General features: G+C 42.3%; 2 protein-coding genes across 5 annotated transcripts in view; both read left to right on the top strand.

The window, feature by feature from the left end:
* Positions 1 to 4,989: 4,989 nt before the first annotated feature.
* Positions 4,990 to 20,656, top strand: si:dkey-262g12.3. Of its 4 annotated transcripts, XM_073948693.1 has the most exons (4): positions 4,990 to 10,545; positions 10,676 to 11,561; positions 13,906 to 14,052; positions 19,061 to 20,656. In XM_073948693.1, the coding sequence occupies exons 3-4, from the start codon at positions 13,971 to 13,973 to the stop codon at positions 20,146 to 20,148; spliced, it is 1,170 nt and encodes a 389-aa protein (XP_073804794.1). In that variant the 5' UTR covers positions 4,990 to 10,545; positions 10,676 to 11,561; positions 13,906 to 13,970; the 3' UTR covers positions 20,149 to 20,656. The 4 variants fall into 4 exon arrangements, with proteins under 4 accessions (XP_073804794.1, XP_073804792.1, XP_073804793.1 ...); XM_073948691.1 differs by having other exon boundaries at positions 5,639 to 11,561; XM_073948692.1 differs by lacking the exons at positions 4,990 to 10,545; positions 10,676 to 11,561 and adding an exon at positions 13,270 to 13,428.
* si:dkey-262g12.10 overlaps positions 20,122 to 20,661 on the top strand; it is a 31,804-nt gene continuing 31,264 nt past the window's right edge. The window contains exon 1 of the mRNA XM_021475813.3: positions 20,122 to 20,248. The gene's annotated coding sequence lies outside the window, so the exon portion shown is untranslated. The remainder of the gene's footprint in view (positions 20,249 to 20,661) is intronic.

Here is a 20,661-nt window from a genome sequence, read left to right as displayed (position 1 = left end):
GCGGTACGCTTGTGTGTGAGTGCAAAACGCACCAAAGCCCGAAACTGAAAGCGAGACGTGACTTTTAAGGGGTTGTTTCATATGGATTTATTAATCATTCTTACTGTTCAGTGAACGCAAACTGCCGTAGTTTATTAAAGACGAGAACTCCTCACTGCACGACAGCTGCACCTTCAGCAGACCTCCTCATTCCTGCAGCACGAGGGCTTTATGATTGTTTATGAGCGCCAAAAGTGGCGGATCTGTCCGGTGAAATATCTGACTGTGTGTCCCCGCATCCCCAAGGACTGTTTGGCGAAATATTTGACGGCATATCAAACGAATGAAACGATATAACTAGAAAAATCTCCACTGTGCTGCTGAGTGAGAGAGCGCTTCTTACAGGACAGCGCAGCAGCGATGACGTAAGCGTGCCGAGGCCCGTTCTTGGTTTGAGCGCGGGCCGTCGGGGGAGACAGGAAGGGGGACTAGCGTGCTTTGGCTTGGTTCGAGGCAACTGTACCTAGTGTGAGTACGGCCTTAGACTATATTTCTAGTACAGTAGCATACAGCATTCTGTATACCCTCTTTCCCACATTATCTGCTGATAATGACATTTTAAAATGTACGGGAGTTCTATGCTATGCTTACTTAGTATATTTTAGTATACTGACTTTAATCTATGAGTATTATTTCCTCCTCTACCGCGCTATTGTCCCCCAATGCAGCTGCCGTATTTAAACCTTTTAAGGTTATTTCAGTTAATTATTGCAGCGTCTGATTTCAAAGCTCTTTTTTGCTTTGTTGGAGCTTTTTGGCAACGCCTTTCCTTATTTTTTATGGTCCATCTCTGACAATTATTGACATTCTCGCCAGATTTTGATTATGTTCGCGTAACCTCTGATTGGGTCGGTCCCTTCTCAAAACCAACCGGCCGTCACCGATTGGGCCAAATGCTTAACAATTAATTAATCATTATTATTACTATCATCATCATCATCATATTTAGACCTTGCAAGAGTTAAAAGCTGCCTGCATGTAAAAATCAATATGTGTTTAAACAGTGTGCAGAGTGTGTCTGAAGAGCGAGGAGGGATCCAGGGGTGGAAGGGTGCGTTGAATGTTGAACAGCTATAGCAGGAGCCACCAATCTCGGTTCTGGAGGGCCGGAGTCCCTGCAGGGTTTAGCTCCAACTTGCCTCAACACACCTGCCTGGATGTTTCAAGTATACCTAGTAAGACCTTGATTAGCTTGTTCAGGTGTGTTTGATTAGGGTTGGAGCTAAAATCTGCTGGACACCGGCCCTCCAGGAACAAGTTTGGTGTCCCCTGAACTATAGTGAGATGCGATCCAGCAGTACATCCTTGATAAACTGTCCGACGTGCACTGTTCTCTGGAGCACAGAAGAGTGCATGACAGTGTCTGGCTGTGTGTGTGTGTGTGGTCATGTGATGTGCGTTTTCAGTGGATGAAGGGCTGTTCAGAAATGCTAGGTAAAACACGGCGTGGATCATTTTCGTTCTAAAATGCCATTTCAACACTAAGACGTATTAGTGTAAACGGGGCTCAAGTGTGTATTTTTCGCGAGCGGGTTTTGCGACAGGGGCGGGGCAGAGGATCGGCGATGCCTGCTCAGCATTGTGTTGTCTGTTGACCATCGGCGATGGACAATTCAATTCAATTCAATTCAGCTTTATTTGCATAGCGCTTTTACAATGTAGATTGTGTCAAAGCAGCTTCACATAAATGGTCATAGTAACTGGAACAGTGTGGTTCAGGTTTTAGTGTTTAAGTTCAATTCAGTTCAGTTTAGCTCAGTTCAGTGTGATTTAATCATTACTGAGAGTTCAAACACTGAAGAGCAAATTCATCGATGCGTAGCTCTACCAATCCTGAACCATGCGAGCCAGTGGCGACAGCGGAGAGAGAAAAAAAACTTTGAGAGAACCAGACTCAGTTGGGCGCGACCATTTTAATTTCTCCGCTGGCCAAAAGTCTTACTATGACATCAGACTATGACATCGTCTATCGGCCCAACCCTATTCATAAACTGCAGAGATGTTAAATAATAATAAAAAATAAAATCACAATCTCTTTAAGAGTAATACGCTTAAGTGTCCTCCTAGGCTTCAGTTCATGGCACCAGATAAACACCGCTAAGGATATTTTCTACTGGCCCAATTGGACCAGTGGTTCAGATTTTTCTTGCCCTGCCAAAATACAAAAAACAAAAAAAAAGTTTATTTTTATTTTTAAGTTAATTTCTTAGCCACATATTTTAAATAATGTGTCAAAAATAATGTCTGTGAATCTCGAATTTACATTTTTTTAAATGTTAAATTATTTAGCAATAAAATGTATCCGTATGAAAAAATGTGCAGGTACTTTATCGCAAAACAAAAGGTGGCCGACTTAAAAGTGACTGCAAAACATCACTACATTTCTTTCGTCGTATTGTACCCATGTAAATGTCTGTTTCCACAACGTTAGAAACAGTATAATATTTACGACCTCACAGATGCTTATAGCACAAATTGTTTCTCGATTCTAAGACTGTATTTGGTCGCAATAGACAAATAGTCGCAGGAAAATTTCGATTTAGTGACAAGGCTGCACGAATCCATCTACTATCCCGAGCATCTCTCACGCTGGCCCCGGGCCATTGGGCAGTGCTTATTGTTGAGCCCTGGCCTATGCAACCCAGTGAGCGATAAAACAATGGATAAATGGCATCTAAAATGTATGTTTAGGTTGAAAACCCTTAGCTAACTAGTGCCATTTCCCTTAACTTAGCTGAAAATGAGGTCTGAAATCCCTTTTTATTTTCATTATCCATTCAGAACTGACCTTCAGGTCACTCGGAAGGTGGTGAAATGATAAATTTGTCGCTTTCTCTTTGCCGATAAGATATACAGCCAGGCGGACAATATTCCCATGTGACTCCAAGCGATACTTCCAGGTTTCTTCCCACCACAGACTCAATTTCACTTTTAAAATGGCGGCCGCGTGAAATCAGTCTATTACAGGTCTTTCAGTCTCTCCTAATGAGCTGATGATCTGAGACCAGTGTGTTTAGTTAAGGAGACATAGACAATATGAAGACCAGGTGTTCCTTCAGGAACGTGGTTGTTAAACACTGCATGAGAGCACCTCCTCCAATAACAAGGGTTATTGGTTACCCGTAGAAGCAACGCTTTTCAGTTAGGCAGGCGTCAACCTGGAAGTTTTTTAATGGCCGTAGTATCACAATTTAGTATTGATATTGTGACAACACTACATTTACACCCTGCTGAAAAATCCAGCTTAAACCAGCCTAGGATGGTTAGCTGGTTTTAGCTGGTTGACCAGGCTGGTTTTAAAGGGGTTTTGGCCATTTCTAGCCTGGTTTCCAGCCTAGTCTTAGCTGGTCAGGCTGGAAAGTGACCAGCTAAAACCATTTAAAACCAGCTTGACCAGACTGGTTTAAGCTGGACATAGCTGGGCTCCCAGCCTGGCTAGACTGGTCAAGCTGGTCATTTCCCAGCCTGTCCAGCTAAAACCCTGCTGGAAACCAGCCTGGAAGTGGCCAAAACCTCTCTAAAACCAGGCTGGTCGACCAGCTAAAACCAGCCAACCAGCCTAGGCTGGTTTAAGCTGGATTTTTCAGCAGGGCATTCACGACGCTTTCCAAAGCGACTTACACCCATAAACACACACCCAGGGAGCGGTTTTCGGCTTTGGTGCCTTGTTCAAGGGTATCACCTCAGCTCATTGTATTGAGGTGGTACCGGGACTCAAACCTGTAACGTTTGGATTGCAAATCCATCTCTCTAATCATAAGGACATGGCTGCTCCCAGCTATCCTGTGTCAGGTAGTAAGAGGTGTGGAAAGTCTTTGCATGTCTTAAAGAAACAACGCATCATACACAAACTTGCACGTTGTTGACTTGTTTTACTTTTCTCTTTAGATCTGATGGTGATGAAAGAAGAGAGTGAAGAACTAAATGAAACTGAAGAGAAAGATCAGTTTGAGAAACACCAAGAATTAATGACCGACGAAATATCTGCGGAGACAAAAAAGGCTTCACCTCATAAAAGAGCTCAGAAAACCAAATCTGACGGTAACTTGACCTGCAGTCAGGGTGGAATGAGTTTTACACAAAAAAACAACCTTGTAGACCACATGAGTGCTCACAGCGAAGAGAAGCCGTACCCGTGTCCTGAGTGTGGAAAGGGATTCAGAAAAAAGCACATCCTTGCTGTTCACATGAGAGTTCACACCGGAGAGAAGCCTTTCTCGTGCGATCTGTGCGGAAAGAGTTTCAATCTGCAGAAAAATATGAAGATCCACAGGAGAATTCACACCGGGGAGAGGCCGTACGCCTGCCAACAGTGTGGAAAGAGGTTCAGGCAAATTCAGATCCTTAAAAATCACATCAAACTTCACACTGGAGAGAGGCCTTACGCCTGCGCACAGTGTGGAATGAGCTTCATTCAAAAACAAAAACTTGAAGCGCACATGGCGGTCCACAATACAGAGAGGCCGTTCGCTTGCCACCAATGCGGAGGAAACTTCGCTCATAAAGATTACCTGACAATACACATGAAAATTCACAGCGGAGAGAAACCTTTCGCCTGCCAACAGTGCGGGAAGAGTTTCAATCGAAGACAATGCCTTAAAGTCCACATGAGAGTCCACACCGGAGAGAAACCTTACATTTGCGCTCAATGCGGGAAGAGTTTTACCCAGAAAAACAACCTTAATTACCACATGAGAACTCACACCGGAGAGAAGCCTTACACCTGCTCAATATGTGGTAAACACTTTACATGTAATAACTACCTAACTGCTCACATGAGGACCCACACCGGAGAGAGGCCGTTTATTTGTGGTCAGTGTGGAAAGAGTTACTGTCAGAGACGCAACCTCAGCCAACACATGAAGCTCCACGTTAAAGAAAAGAATATCCAAAATGCAGAGGTGGAAAGTAACGAGTTACATTTACTCAACGTTACTGTAGTTGAGTAGTTTTGTACGTTTTAAAGTAGAGTTTAAAATCTGTAATTATGTTAAGTATCTTCCTCAAGTATTGTATTTCGCTACATTTTAAATCAAATGCGCTACTAGGTAAATAAAAAAAATCTAAATTAATAAGTGGATAAAATATTGCAACGAGGGAAAGGGGACTGTAGTGTAGGGTCTACGTAGATTGCTAGGCGACCATTAACTGTTTTCTCATGCTGCGTTCACACCTGACGCGAAAGAAGCGTCAAGCGCGAGTGATTTACTTGATAGTCAATGCAAAGGCGCTAATAGACATCCTGCGGCGCGATATGCGCAAATAAGGCGGCGCGAATGAAGCATCGCGAGTTGAGCGTTTTGCGCATTTGGCGTGATTGACACGCTTAACTCGCAAATCGCTTGAGTTGAACAAAAAATTGAACTTTAGCGGACATTTGTGTTAACCAATCAGGAGCTTTCTCTTATAGACCAATTACCATGTTTGTAAACATTCAGGATGCGCGCGCAGGGAGGGGGCAGAAAGCAACCGGGAGCCCTAGCATTTACAGCGAGGGAATGACATCAGATGCGGTGCAGTTTGTTGTTGTCTTAGAAATAAGATATATTACTTATTATTAACATAATGCTTACAGCAAATTATAACAGCTCGTCACCCAGTGATCGGCACAGTGATTCAGCAAAATTAACGTTAAAGCGAGCGGCGTTCATCTGACAGCTCCATTTGCGATAGCACCCACCCAATGAATATTGGATAAGACGAAGTGACTGAGCATCCAGCCCGAAATATACAATCTCAATGAAGCTACGAGTGATTTTACAAGAGAGAAGTTAAAGGTCTACAAGTCTTTAGGTGCCAACAATTTTGTTCTTTGTGGTCATGTGCAAGAAATAATGCTCCATGATGACCAGATTCAAGAGCTAAACACCGAGATTCCACCTAGCCAAAGACAAGGAAACAAGACGGACTAACATTATACAAGGCCTGGGTAATTAATCACCAACACGCAATGGTGTGCAATGCAACTGCATTCTGACAGTAAACTGCACCTGTACGGCAGGGTATGTGAACTTACACATAGAGGTAAAGTCGGTTTTATATTCGCACATTCAGACTTTCTCCTTAATAATATAATTTCATAAAAATATTATTTGCAAACTCTAAATAGCGAAATCATATTAGCAGCCAATGACTATCAAAGTACAACATTGTTCACAGTCAAATAAACAGTGCTAATGTTGTTTTCAAGTCACACTTGCAGGTTATTTCAGACCGAATATTCAAAGTGCCGTGGTAAACAATATAGGGAGTTTGTCACAAGTTGTCACTGAATGAATGTGTGAATATAAGACTAAGTTTACCTTAACAAACGAAACCTTTACGTTTCACTCTTAGCATTCAGCGTCCGCAGTTTAATTCACCATATGTAACTGTTTTTGCTGGAATCATTTCTGCAATCAAAAACGAGTGATGTGTCTGATTCAGCATAGCGTGACCTGACCTGATATGACATGAGAACTGCAGAGTCCAGCATTTCTAACTAGCTCCTTACTTCATTCAGCTCCCATTTAGCCAAAGACGTCAGCAGTCGGTATTAAAGCAGTGTGTGGTGTATGGTAAAAGTTACGTTTTCTATTTTTGGACTCGAATTCGGCATCCTACCGCACAACACGACATCTTTCCCATTGCAGCCTGTCTGTTTTTTGCAACCGGGGACCCGTGTGACGTCATGTGTGATGTAGGTTGGTAATTGGTCTATAGGGGCGTGCCTATGACGTAGTGCCTGTTGTTGGTGTCCCGGGGAGAAATCCTCTTGCCGACATCGACAACAGTTGATCAAACTGGGCTCGGCTCAGTCAGAAGCACCGCTGAATGCTTCCATCATCCAGGTTAAGTTTCAGGAGGAGTTTATGAACTCAGAGCTGGGTGCACCTTTGAAAGGATGTAGTGGACTCAAGACACTGCTCCAAATGTATCGACGCTGTTTTTTAGCCTTCATAAAGCACATAAACACAGTTATTCCCTCAATAAAATCCATGTTAGCCATTCATGGCCCGTTTCCACTGAGTGGTTCGGTTTGGTACGCTTTTATGGCCGTTTCCACTGTCAGTAAGCGTACCAAACCGTACCGTACCACTTTTTCAGGGTACCAAACAGGAGAAAGGGTACCAAAAGGTGGAGCTAGACGTGCAGCTGAACGCTGATTGGTTATAGAGATACGTCACAAGCTCGAGCTACACAGAACGTAAACAAAGGAACCGCCATGTTTTTTTTTAAAGTACAAAGCCGAGACATTACATGAAAATACTATATGCATATAATAATGGAATGACCCGGGCTCAAACTAACCTTGTCGTCGTCTCGATGAACAGACACACAGCCAAGAAGAACAATCTGCCGTGTCCTGTTGTTGTTTTACAAGCCCGTCTAAAAGTGCGAAGGGTATTCGCTTTCTTCCGGGAGCTTGCGATCGATTCTATATTTGATATAACGAACTTCTTGAGCTGTTGATAATAACGTGTACGTGATTATTGAAGTGTCTCCGTCATCTGATCCATTCAGAAAAAAAAAGGACAAGCGCAAGAGTAAAGCGGGAGTGAAATGCGGAGAAAAAAAAGAGAAGCCGTCAAAACACAGGAGCAAAAGTGTTTTAGCAACCTGAATCATGAACAAACTGCCATGTTTATCTTCGCCTTTTGGATAATTATGAACTGGGAATGACAAAATTACTCTCGAACAAAGCTTACATGTGCTGGTGAAGATTACAGACACAAGTGAGAGGTTTGCGCTGGCTGTGGGCTATATTGCGTGCGTTTTTGAACTCAAATTAGTACTAAATGTCTGCTGTGTGTAATTTTTCGGTAATGAATAATATATCGGAGACTGAAAGAGGCTGTATGTGTTCATACATATTGCATTTATGTATTTATTTTATATAATACAGACGTTACACTAGGCTATTTCGCACTGTCATTGATCTGCAGTTATAATCAACTCATGTTCATAGAAAAGTTAGTAATAAACATTTATACACAAGTATTTATGTGTGTAAAGCACCTGTTTTTTGAGAAGTGCTGCTCATTATGATATGTGAGCGGTGACCCGAACCGTACCGTATTGTACCAGTCAGTGTAAAAGAGGCATTAGAAACAAAGCTAGAGTCACTGGGCAGAAAGAATCCCTGCCCATCATGCGAATCCGCGTCTGTTGTGAAGGGAATTCGACAAGTGAATGAAGCAGATTTTGACGTGTCTGCGCGAATATCGCGATTTATCCGCGCGTTCCTTGTCTAGTGTGAACACAGCTTTAGGGCATGACAAGCTGACAAAAATGGCTGCAATTCTGATACAAGTTTTATTTCTGAAGTAAATAAAAAAACACTGCAGTGATTTGTAATTAGTCTACCGAAATGTGCATATTCCATACAAAGTATAAAGCTGATTGGTCAGTTCTTGTCGCTAGCGGCATTCTGAAAACTAGAGTTGTTTTTAACTGGGTCCAGGCGCAAGATATGCAAGCCGCCATTGGAAAAACAAACTTGTGGAAAAGACGAGATATGTGAACAGTCGCCGTCATTTTACGATCTCTAGCAGTTGATGTTCTTCTTGCACAGCTATGGTGGATCCACCTGATTTGTTGACAAATGGGTTTTTTGATCCATTCCTTGGCAGTTCATGGGTCCTTCACTTGACCTTCTCCCCTTCGAAAAGAAACTTTCCACAGATGTCTGTTGTTTTACTTAGTTTGCTAGCTGTGGGTTAGACTGTGTGCTCAAGTGACCAAGATGTAACCGACAGAATACAGTTCATTCATTCATTTTCTTGTCGGCTTAGTCCCTTTATTAATCCGAGGTCGCCACAGCGGAATTAACCGCCAACTTATCCAGCAAGTTTTTTACGCAGCGGATGCCCTTCCAGCCGCAACCCATCTCTGGGAAACATCCACACTCACATTCACACACACACACACACACTCATACACTACGGACAATTTAGCCTACCCAATTCACCTGTACAGCATGTCTTTGGACTGTGGGGGAAACCGGAGCACCCGGAGGAAACCCACGTGAAGGCAGGGAGAACATGCAAACTCCACATAGAAACGCCAACTGAGCCGCGACCCAGCGATCTTCTTGCTGTGAGGCAACAGCACTACCTACTGCGCCACTGCCTCGCCCCACAGAATACAGTCATTTTTCAAAATAAAAGATCGTTCAGACTTGGATAATGGAAATAGTTACTCATTTTTTGTGCGGCCTGGTACCAGTTGATCCATAGACCGGTACCGGTCTGTGGCTCGGGGGTTGAGGACCACTGCTTTAGGGGGCTTTCACACCTGTAAATCGATTCAGTTGTTCCGAAACCGAGATTACAATTGTTACATTGTTGCTCTTTGCTCTTGGAGCGGTTCGCTTTCACACTGCAAAGTTTCTAATCGGACCAAAAAAGCTAAAACAAGTCATGTGCGAGTAAACTCTGCTCACATTGGTCAGAGTGTCAAGGTTTATTTTGCAGAGTCCCGCTAACCTGTCAGGAGAGGTGGTGATTTGGTGGTGATTGACAGGGTGTGCGCGCGCGACGTGTCTTAGGAGAGATGCGTGCGGTGGGGAGGGGTGAGAAGGGTGCGCGACGATGCCTATTTGAGGACCGAGAGGGAGACGCGAGATTACCGGGAGATCATCACTCGTTTGCGGGCATCCGGAGACTCGAGAAACTTCCTGCCATACTCATAATTCTCTCTTCATATAGCCGTAAGCCTATTACATATCCATAAAACACTGTGATATAACCGCGCTTGGATCAGATCGCTTTCTCACTGCAATCGAACCGCTCCAGGGTTCGTTTCAATCGAGCCGAGACCACCTCATTCAAGCGATCTCGGCGCGATTACTTTGGTGCGGAACAGAGCGCGATTGTCCTGTTCACATATGCCAAACGAACCGCGCTAACTGGGCAAACGAGACACGTTCCGAAACAAAAGTGTAGGTGTGAAAGCACCTTACAGTCTATGACTCCAACCGATTGATGAGAGAGACATTCACGCTGCACGAACCAGAGAGAGAAAAAACTGCGGGTAAAATACTTGTATAGTTGTCTACTTTTGGTGGAGTTTGATGTATTGCCGAATTTCAAACATTTATCAGCAAAATCTGCCAAACCCGATAAAGACAAGATAAGCTTTATGGCTCATTATAAATTAAGCCATGAGTGTGCTCTTATAGGCGTAGTTTGAATATTTATGGTGCAGAAAATAAATAAATAGCGATGCAGTATGTTTATAATACTAAGTAGAACATAGTAGAATACTACTATAAAAGTAGGACATATTTATAGTTATTCAACAGTTCTGTCTAGATCTTAAATCTGATTGGCAGGTAGCCGTGCCATATTCTGCAAATAACAGCACTCGTACAGCCTCTTCACCCTTAAGTATCGCACGGGAAGTCTTTCTTTGTTCCTCCTTGCTGGTCTGTACTGTCCCAAGACAGACAGACAGACAAAACTTTAACTCATGGTTTAAAACTATACCAAGGATACAAGTTATCATCCTATGTCTTATATCAGAGTTCACCAATCTCGTTCCTGGAGGTCCGGTACCCTGCAGGGTTTAGCTCCAACTTGCCTCAGCACACCTGCCTGGGTGTTCCAAGTATACCTGGTAAGACCTTGATTGACCTTGGAGCTAAAATCTGCAGGACACCGGACCTCCAGGAACGAGTTTGGTGATCCCTGTCTTAGATCATGAGCTGTAGAATTAAGTACGGACAAGAACGACACCAAACATGCCACTTTTAGAAATACATTACACATCATTCATGCATTCTTGGTTTGTGAAAAGTGTAAGAATTAAGAGAGAACTAAGGAAGAGAACACACAGGTTACAGACCTGTACCTTTACATGCATTTTGGGCTGAATTTTGAGATTTCTATGAGTCCATTTCAATAGTGTGTGTCCCAGGATGGAGGGTTTTTGTCATTGGAATCTATTTGAAGATAGGACAGCTCTAGTTCCCGTCAGCATCTTGGTAGATAAGATGTCACCGAGTGACTTTCACCGGCAGACTCTCGTAGATCGAACCCTGACCCTTTTAGGGGTAACAATGGAATTTCACTTCCGGACTACACGTTACACAGTTCATCTGTATTCAGTGCTTCAATCAGAATATCATGAAGCTACCAGAAAACATTTGTGCACATGTAATGCAAAAATAAGGACTGTAAATACTCTACTTTGGGGCTGGAACCATCACTGGTGTGTGCTCTTGGGCTGAAATCATCGCTGGCCTTCACTCTGGACCTAGAGTCGATACAGGACTGTGCTCAGGGGCTAAATCTGAGATGTCCTCTGGGGCCACTGGAACTGTCTCATGGGCCAAATCATAGCTGCTTTCGAAGGCAATTTCAGAGATGCCCTCCAGGGCTATAGGAACTAGGTTGGAGACTGGAATGGTAATGCAGCAGACGCCTTCCACATCCCACACAAGCTGGTGGAGGGAACTGAGGATCTGGTTTACTGAGGAAAGAAGTTGGGTGTAATCAGCAGGGGCGTTGGAGAGTCTCTGCTGTACTTAATTAGCTAGGGTAAGTAGGATTGTTACATAGATGGTAATAACACAGGGGACTCTGAGGTTGGGGTAGGTGTAGATCAGGGGTCACCAATCTCGATCCTCGAGGTCTGGTGCCCTGCAGGGTTTAGCTCCAACTTGCCTCAACACACCTGCCTGGATGTTTCAAGTATACCTAGTAAGACCTTGATTAGCTTGTTCAGGTGTGTTTGATTAGAGTTGGAGCTAAAATCTGCAAGACACCAGCCCTCCAGGAACAAGTTTGGTGACCCCCTTGTGAAGATGTAGATGTTAATAAAAAAAATAAGTTGGACCCCATGCCATATAAAAGATGTTCAATAAATCATTGAAAAAACTGCAGTAGGTTTGTGCAGTCTATTTGGAGCTCAAGTCCTACCCACTTCAAGGGGCCAGACAGAAGGATCCAGACGCAGCCACAAAAACAAAAGGCTTTATTTATCGTAAAGTGAAAAAAGGCAAGTGAAGACACTGGCTGCGTCCGAAATCGCATACTTCCATACTATTTAGTTCGCTAGAAACAGTATGCAAGTCTGAATTCGTAGAATTCGAAAATCAGTATGCGAGAAGTACCCGGATGACTTACTACTTCCGGCGAGATTCTGAAGTGCGCATTCCATGCACGCTGCACTATCCCATGATGCCCCGCGAGAGAATTCATGAATAGGAGTGAAGCGACGCAACTGACGCAGGTAGGTCACAATACCATGACAAAATGGCGGATGTAGTATGTTCGAATTCCATTCATACTTCTCACATTCATACTGTATAGAACGTACTTTTCTAAAGACCGAGTAGTATGTTTAAATTCAAATACAGTACCTGGTGAGTAGTAGATGATATCGGACGCAGCCACGGATTACCGTGTTCAGGTGTGTTTGACACACAAAAAAAAAACATGTGTTTTACAAAAAAGAAGAAATCATTTCACTGCAGATTGAGATTTTAACTTTAACATTGGCTGAACATTTCTGTACTCCTGTGCCACTGTGACTGATATGGTTGTGGAGTTGTTTAAAATTGAATATAAATTCACTCTTAAATTTTACAAATGAAGAGTCAAAACGTGGTAATGTAAGGTTTTAATTGATGAACATTTTGTTTATAGTTCAATATAAAATAGTGCCATTTTTTATATAAAATTTAAGGATAATGTTTATTTTGACAGTTTAATGTTTATATTTTTGCTCTTTTATAGGATGTATTCGAGTCAAATTTTTTTAGTTCAAACTAAAGGACTTTTTTTTGCTGATAAATTATTTTTTAACAATTTTTAATGATGGTTTCCATTCAGATAATATCAATTTATAGTCATAGTTCTTTTAATATAACGCATTTTGTTGGCATTTTAATTCGAGAGAAATGCTGCGATACATTTAAATGAATTAAACAGGTAATAAATTAAATTAAGTAAAGTTCATATCCTCTACAATAACCACAAATTATTAATCTTAAATTTTGAGTTTGTGACATTTACTTATTTTCATTATTTTGAGAACATAAAAAGCTGATTAACATTAATTTAAATAGTATTAAAACGACTAAATTAATACCTCATAAAAGCCAATATTTTAGATAAAATAAAAACATAGATATCGAATCTGTGGTTTAGCCCCTGAAATTACTCCGCTGACTGTGTTTGTTTTGATCTGCTACATTTCTATCGATTTCTTCATAGTGTGTAAGACTTTTATTTTGGCGTGGTTGCATGACGTCATAAAACTGCGCCGCACTACTGTGTTTAACAAAAGGTTTGTGCAGATATTTTAAGGTTTAAATATGTTGAAAAGGTTTATGCTTTAAAGATTAGAAGGTTTTAAAATGGTAACAGACATCCAGTCTTTCTTTTTACAAGCGATACTAAAGTAAGCAAAACGCAACATGCAATGCTTTAACATACATTTTGTAAATCTTAAAAAATAAGTTCACTTATTTGAGCATAAAGTGCACGTGAGTGGCAGAAAGCGCGTCTCATTTCTATCCCTGTATCGTAAATCTGTTAGTAAACACGACTTCAGTCACTGACGAGTCAATTGAATCAAATGTTTGTCCAAATGATTCACTTTTGAGTCGCTCGAATCACCGCGCGCTGACGTCAGTTGATGTTTATAACGGTGTAAATGAAACGAAATCAACAAACATGTGGATTGACAATCGTTTACTTACCATATTTATATGTTATTTATTTGTAGAGCTGGTTGTGAGTGTTTATTTACTCTACTCGGGTGATTTAAGGTCATTCCCTCAGGCTGACTCCCTCAGCAGTGCACTGAGTAGTGAACTAGAGAGCAGATTGAGTGTGTATTTCTTTTATTTCTGTTCGTTGTTCTCATTTTAAACAGGACAAAGTGTCCAAACACAGAGGAAAACTCCTGCTGAAGTGACTGATCTCCACACTGTTATAAAGATGGCGTTTATTAAAGAGGAGAGTGAAGACCTGAAGATTGAAGACACATTCACAATCAAACAGGAAGATCCTGGTCAAACAGGTAAGGGCACATTTTGAATAAATGTCTGCTTTTACAGCAGGTCACATTGTAAATATGGAAAGATACGTTTTTATTCCCTGCTGAAAAATTCAGCTTATACCAGCCTAGGCTGTTTGGCTGGTTTTAGCTGGCCGACCAGGCTGGTTTTAGAGGGGTTTTGGCCATTTCCAGGCTGGTTTCCAGTCAATTCCAGCCTGGTCTTAGCTAGTCAGGCTGGAAAATGACCAGCTTGACCAGCCTGGTTTAAGCTGGACATAGCTGGTTTTGGCTGGGCTCCCAGCCTGGCTAGGCTGGTCAAGCTGGTTTTAGCTGGTCATCTCCCAGCTAGACTAGCTAAGACCAGGCTGGAAATGACTGGAAATGGCCAAAACCCCTCTAAAACCAGCCTGGTTGGCCAGCTAAAACCAGCCAACCAGCCTAGGCTGGTTTAAGCTGGTTTTTTCAGTAGGGAATTAAGTTAAGAAACCGTTAAAAATGGTTTAAACTATCGAAAAAGATGCTAAAACCCTAATCGCTTCTAGTGAATTGTTTTTCCATTACAAAATTGTCACGTTTAAGATCTGTTTTCTTTAAAAATCTTTAATCTTCACTGTTTGTTAGATATACGACAAAACGTAGTAGTTCACACTACAGGACTTTAAACATCGACAGATCGCTGTGCCATTCGCACTACATGACTTGATCTTGTGTCTTTAAATCGTTGTGGTGTTTACACTACGCGACACTACGTAAATGATCCACTAGAGGGCGGTCACACACACTACATGATCTGACAACAACTCATTTGCCAACAACTCACTCAAGCTACCAAACCTCAGCCAACGAAATTTTGAGGGAGTCGTCATCAGAAAAAAGCTGAACACTATCCACAGCCAATCCGCTTGTTAAGTGTGACGTCACGCGAAGTGGCTTCCGGGTCCAAGCGCTCTATTCAACTGAATGGGGAGACTCATGAAATGGTAATAATAAACGTTTACAAAGCGATTTAATAGTTTCGAAAGTCACGTTCGCAATATATATATATATATATATATCCATGCCTAATATCCGATGGCCAGTCTATGAGCTTAAAGAGCTGTATGCACCTCTGAAAGGATGTAGTGGACTCAAACATGGCTCTAAATGTATCGACGCTGTTTATCATCCTTCATAAAGCACATAAACACTGTTATTTTCTTCATAAAATCCATGTTAGCCCTTTAGCTATGAAGCTAGAGTCACGGGGCAGACAGAAGCCCTGCCCATCACGCGAATCCGCGTCTGTTCTGAGGTGAATTTGACACGCGAATGAAGCGAGTAACCTCAAATGTTCATGCGACTATTTACACGCGAATAGCGCAATTTATCCGCGCGTTCCGCGTGTGGTGTGAACACAGCATTATGCAGCAAGCCCAGAGATTGTTGTGAACACTATGATTTTATATAAAATTAACTTTAATATGTGATAGGAATACAACGTGATCATAAACGAATGATTTCTCCACTCAAATGAATGGCGGCTTGGACCCGGAAACAGTATTACATACGTCACCAACACCGGCCCTCAAGGAACAAGTTTGGTGATCCCCCGTTTTGAGGCATCTTTTGATAGAATAATGCTCAACCTACCCCCCAAAACCCCCAGCACGTAAGTGTCATTATCGCCACCTGTTGGTTCAGGCTGCCCTTAAAGGTTAAAGTTTTTAAAAAATTGTAACATATTTGTGTGAGTTGAGCATCATTTAAGAAAACGTTAGCATCTGTCAGCTTTTAATGTGGGGAAAACTAGATAATTTTGAGCAGCTAATTTCATCATACGGGTTTAAAATAATGTTTGGGGTGGGATCAAAATCGGTGAAGTAGCGCAAAACTGCTAGTGGAGTGATGGCCTAATGTCACGGGAATCCTAATAATAAGCCAGGTTAGTGCAAGAGTGGAGTCATACCACAGAGTGGCACGACTGTGTTATGTAAGCTCTGTTTTTGGGACTTCAGCTTACTGTCTCCTTGCGAGTAGAGGTCTTCACATTGGACTCGAAACCTGTGCGTGTTTGGGTCTATATTTGAAGTGATCAGTCAGGTCCCAATATATAATATATTGCATAGGTCTCAAGCTTAATTCCCGGAGGGCAGCAGCTCTGCAGTTTTGCTCCAATCCTAATCAAACAAAGCTGATAAAACCTATCAAGGTGTCTAGCAGTCTTGGATTACCTTGATTAGCTAGATTAGGGTTGGGGAATTGAGTGTGAGACCTGTGATATATTGACTGTTTCTCCATTCCAAGAACGCAGAGAACGGACTTGCGTTCTTGTGAAGAGCGGTCTTGCCAGGTCACCTCGGAAGAGAGAACTCGGTAGACCACGAGAACAGAGAACGCGTCGTGTGAGGAATGAGATGCTGCGTTCTTCCTGATCGTCACGTGACCTTCACGTGTTTTTAATGTAAAATTATTTAAACATTACAGAATTCATACGATTTTTTTGTTTTTCCCATTTTCAAAATATATACTATGCATAAAGACCTTACAAATATACGTGGCACAATAGAAATTAAACAGATTTTAATACGAATTTCAGCAAATAAACACCCTTATTGTGTTTATTCCTTTATTAAGATTGTCATACATTTACCACTTCATTTAATGAAACTCCTGAGGTAAATAAGTTCTATCTCTGAACTTTAATAATAAACCTATACAAAATGCTGCGCTTCCACCTCCAGTCACTTCTGGGACTTCTAGAGCGAGTTTGGTGCTCAAGTCTGCATCGAAGCCTTCTCGATATCACAAAGACGAGAAGTTTCACGCGTGCTCCATTCTTGAGTCTTGGTACCAAACTCTGGCAGTTGATGATGATGTTACACGAGGAGGCAAGATCGCTGAAGAATGCATATTGAGAAACAGCCATTAGCCCCTTTCACACATACACACCTTTCCGGAAAATTACCGGCAATTTTCCGGAAAGGTGTGTATGTGTGAACAGGCTCTTTTTGTAAATACCGGTAAATTCGTTCTGGCTATTTTCCGCAAAGAGAAGTTGTAACATTACCGGTAATTTGCCGGAATGCTGCGCTGTGTGAACGCAAAAGGAAGATTGCCGGAAAGAGCGCGTGCACGTCTAGAACGTGCTGACGTGAGACGTCTGCGTTAGCCAATCAGAACAGTCAGAGGCATTCACGTCCGCGCGGTTTATGAGAATAAAAGCCTTTGAATATTTTTCCAGACACATTTAGCTGCTAGAAGTTAGTCAGATAATGTTTATATGTTCATCTTAATGCCAACTGTGTAATTAATTATCGATAAGATGCTTATGATAAGCCGTTGTTTGTTTACCTTCAAGCTTTGCGTGTGCCCATAAACAGTCTATGAGCGCCAGCACACACACATATCATGTACATCTGGACATGCGAAAGTGTTTCTCTATATGTTTTTATCGAAGTTGTTCACAATACTGATCCATCCACAGAGTTTGTGATGTAGTCAAATGTTTACAAACACAAGCACAGCCGCTTAGAGGTCATTTCTGGTTAATGATGTCAGAATTTACCGCTTTTTTGGAATGGATGTTTGAACGGTCTTTTCCGGAAAAATTCCATATTGTCCTCGCCCGTGTGAACAGCGCTTTTTTTGAATTTACCGGTAAAGTCTTTCCGGAAATTTTCCATATATTTACCGGTATCACTGTGTGAAAGGGGCTATTGTGTCTGTGTGTAATACCAGAGTCTGAACTCTGGAATTACACCGCGTCAACCAGTGATCAGTGGTCGGCACTTTGGATGTGTTTGGTAACTTGTAGATGTAAGAAGGTAATAAAATGTTTAAAACACACAAGTGTGCACTACCTTAGCCCAAGGAAGCGGAGCTTGGATTCGTTTTCATGAGGTTAAATGTAATAATAATGCATCAGTTGTTGCCTTGGTAATGTAAGTGTAATGCATGCAGTGATATGGATCAGATATATCAGCAAAAACGTGCTGTCCAATAATATCAGTGGGTTCATCTGAATGACGTTTCTTTTTTTTGTGTGGTAACATTACCAAAATATTTAAGACCTATCGATGCTGAATTCAGGTGTCACGGTGGTGCAGTGGGTAGCACGATCGCCTCACATCTCACAAGAAGGTCGCTCGTTCGAGCCCCGGCTGGGTCACTTGGCATTTCTGTGTGGAGTTTGCATGTTCTCCCCATGTTCCCATGGGTTTCCTCAGGGTGCTCCCACAGTCCAAACACATGGGCTTTAGGTGAGTTGGGTACGCAAAATTGGCCGTAGTGTGTATGTGTGAATGCAAGAGTCTGTTTGTGTTTCCCAATGTTGGGATTTGGCTGGAAGGGCATCCTCTGCGTGAAACATGTGCTGGATAAGATGACGGTTCATTTCGCTGTGGCGACCCCAGATTAATAGAGGGACTAAGCCGAAAACCCTGCTGAAAAATCCAGCTTAAACCAGCCTAGGCTGTTTGGCTGGTTTTAGCTGGTCGACCAGCCTGGTTTTAGAGGGTTTTTGGCCATTTCCAGGCTGGTTTCCACCCATTTCCAGCCTGGTCCTAGCTGGTCAGGTTGGAAAACGACCAGCCTAATCCAGCTAAAACCAGCTCAACCAGCCTGGTTTAAGCTGGATATAGCTGGTTTTGGCTGGACTCCCAGCTTGGCTAGGCTGATCAAGTTGGTTTTAGCTGGTCATCTCCCAGCCTGACCAGCTAAGACCAGGCTGGAAATGGCTGGAAAGCAGCCTGGAAGTGGCCAAAACCCCTCTAAAATAAGGCTGGTCGACCAGCTAAAACCAGCCTAGGCTGGTTTAAGCTGGATTTTTTTAGCAGGGAAGAAAATGAATGAATAAATGAATGATTCTGAATTCAGGACTTTTCGAGGACCAAAGGCCATCCTGTATTAAGACACTCTTAGGTTCTATGTAACGCCTCTTTTAGCATCTTAGTACTTGTAAGAGCTGTTGTTGGTTTTAATACTTGCATTCTTTCATGTTGGTTTTTACATGTGTTGCTTTTGGGTTAACCTGTTTTATATTTCTCTTTAGAGCTGACGGTGCTGAAAGAAGAGACTCAAGAACTGAATGAAACGGAAGAGAAGGATCAAGATTTAAACACCGTTGAAAAATCCACAAAAATAAAAAGGACTCCACCTCATAAAAGAGATCAGGAAACCAAATCTACTGGTAACTTTACCTGCAGTCAGTGTGGGAAAAGTTTTGCTCAAAAACACAACCTTAGAGTCCACATGAGTGCTCACACCAGAGAGAAGCCTCACTTGTGTCCTGAGTGTGGAAAGAGTTTCAGACGGAAGCAATACCTTGCTGTTCACATGAGAATTCACACCGGAGAGAAGCCTTTCTCGTGTGATCAGTGTGGGAAGAGTTTCAGGCAATCGATAATCCTTCGACATCACATCAGACTTCACACTGGAGAGAAGCCTTATGCCTGCCCTCAGTGCGGAGTGAGATACATCCATAAACAAAGACTTGAAAAGCACATGGCAGTTCACAATGAAGACAAGCCATTCGTTTGCCCACAATGCGGGAAAAGTTTTACTCTAAACCTAAACCTTAAACAACACATGAAAATTCACACCGGAGAGAAACCTTTCGTCTGCCAGCAGTGCGGAAAGAGTTTCAATCACAAACAACAAGTTGAAGTCCACATGAGAGTTCACACTGGAGAGAGACCTTACATTTGCTCTCAATGCGGGAAGAGTTTTACACAGAAAGGCAACCTTGATCACCACATGAGAACTCACGCCCGAGAGAGACCCTACACTTGCACAAAGTGCGGCAGAAACCTTACAAGTCAAAGCTCTCTTGATGCTCACATGAGGACTCACACTGAGAAGAAACCTTACGCTTGCGCTGAGTGTGGACAGAGTTTTGCGAAGAGAAGTGTCCTTAAAGTCCACAGGAGAGCACACACTGGAGAGCAGACGTACACTTGCACGCGGTGTGGTAAAAGCTATACCAGTAAAACCTACCTCAAGTCTCACATGAGGACTCACACTGGAGAGAAGCCGTTTGTATGTGGTCAGTGTGGAAAGAGTTTCTATCACAGAGGCAGCCTGAGATATCATATGAAGTCCCACAGTGAAGAACAGAAGCAAATATCCAAAAACAGATGACTTCTAAAACAATTACTGAAAGAATAAAGTGAAGTGCAAAAGTATAAATCAGGGATGACCAACCTTGCTCCTGGAGATTTCAGCTGGACCTTTCACCCAGGTGTGCAAACATGTACATGTTCTACCCATTAAAGGCTTCTTTCTCATTATGTAGTTAATAACAAAAGATATACTACGTGTTTTTGTCTATGAGACGTAGTTTGGACGAAGTTGTCGGCGATTCTTCCTATAGTAAAGTCATGCAATGTGAAAGTCCCTGTCGCCGATCCATCTTGCAGTGTAAACAAAGCAGCGACGAAACGCTAGCCCAGATGGTCATGCAGTGTGAAAACATCCGTGACACGACTACTTTGAAAATCATGCAGTCTGAACTCGGCATTAGGCAGACACCCCAAATTGACCACATTTCATTAGAGATGTGGGTCTATGCATATCTGTTTTACTGTTTACAAAGAATTTATATTTTACCCCCAATATACAATAAAATGATACATGTGTAAAAGAAGAAGAGAG

The sequence above is a fragment of the Danio rerio genome, chromosome 4, assembly GCF_049306965.1.
Source record: "Danio rerio strain Tuebingen ecotype United States chromosome 4, GRCz12tu, whole genome shotgun sequence".
NCBI lineage: Eukaryota > Metazoa > Chordata > Actinopteri > Cypriniformes > Danionidae > Danio > Danio rerio.
The sequence above is the reverse complement of the archived record's forward strand: the minus strand, read 5'-3'. Positions and strand labels throughout refer to the sequence as shown.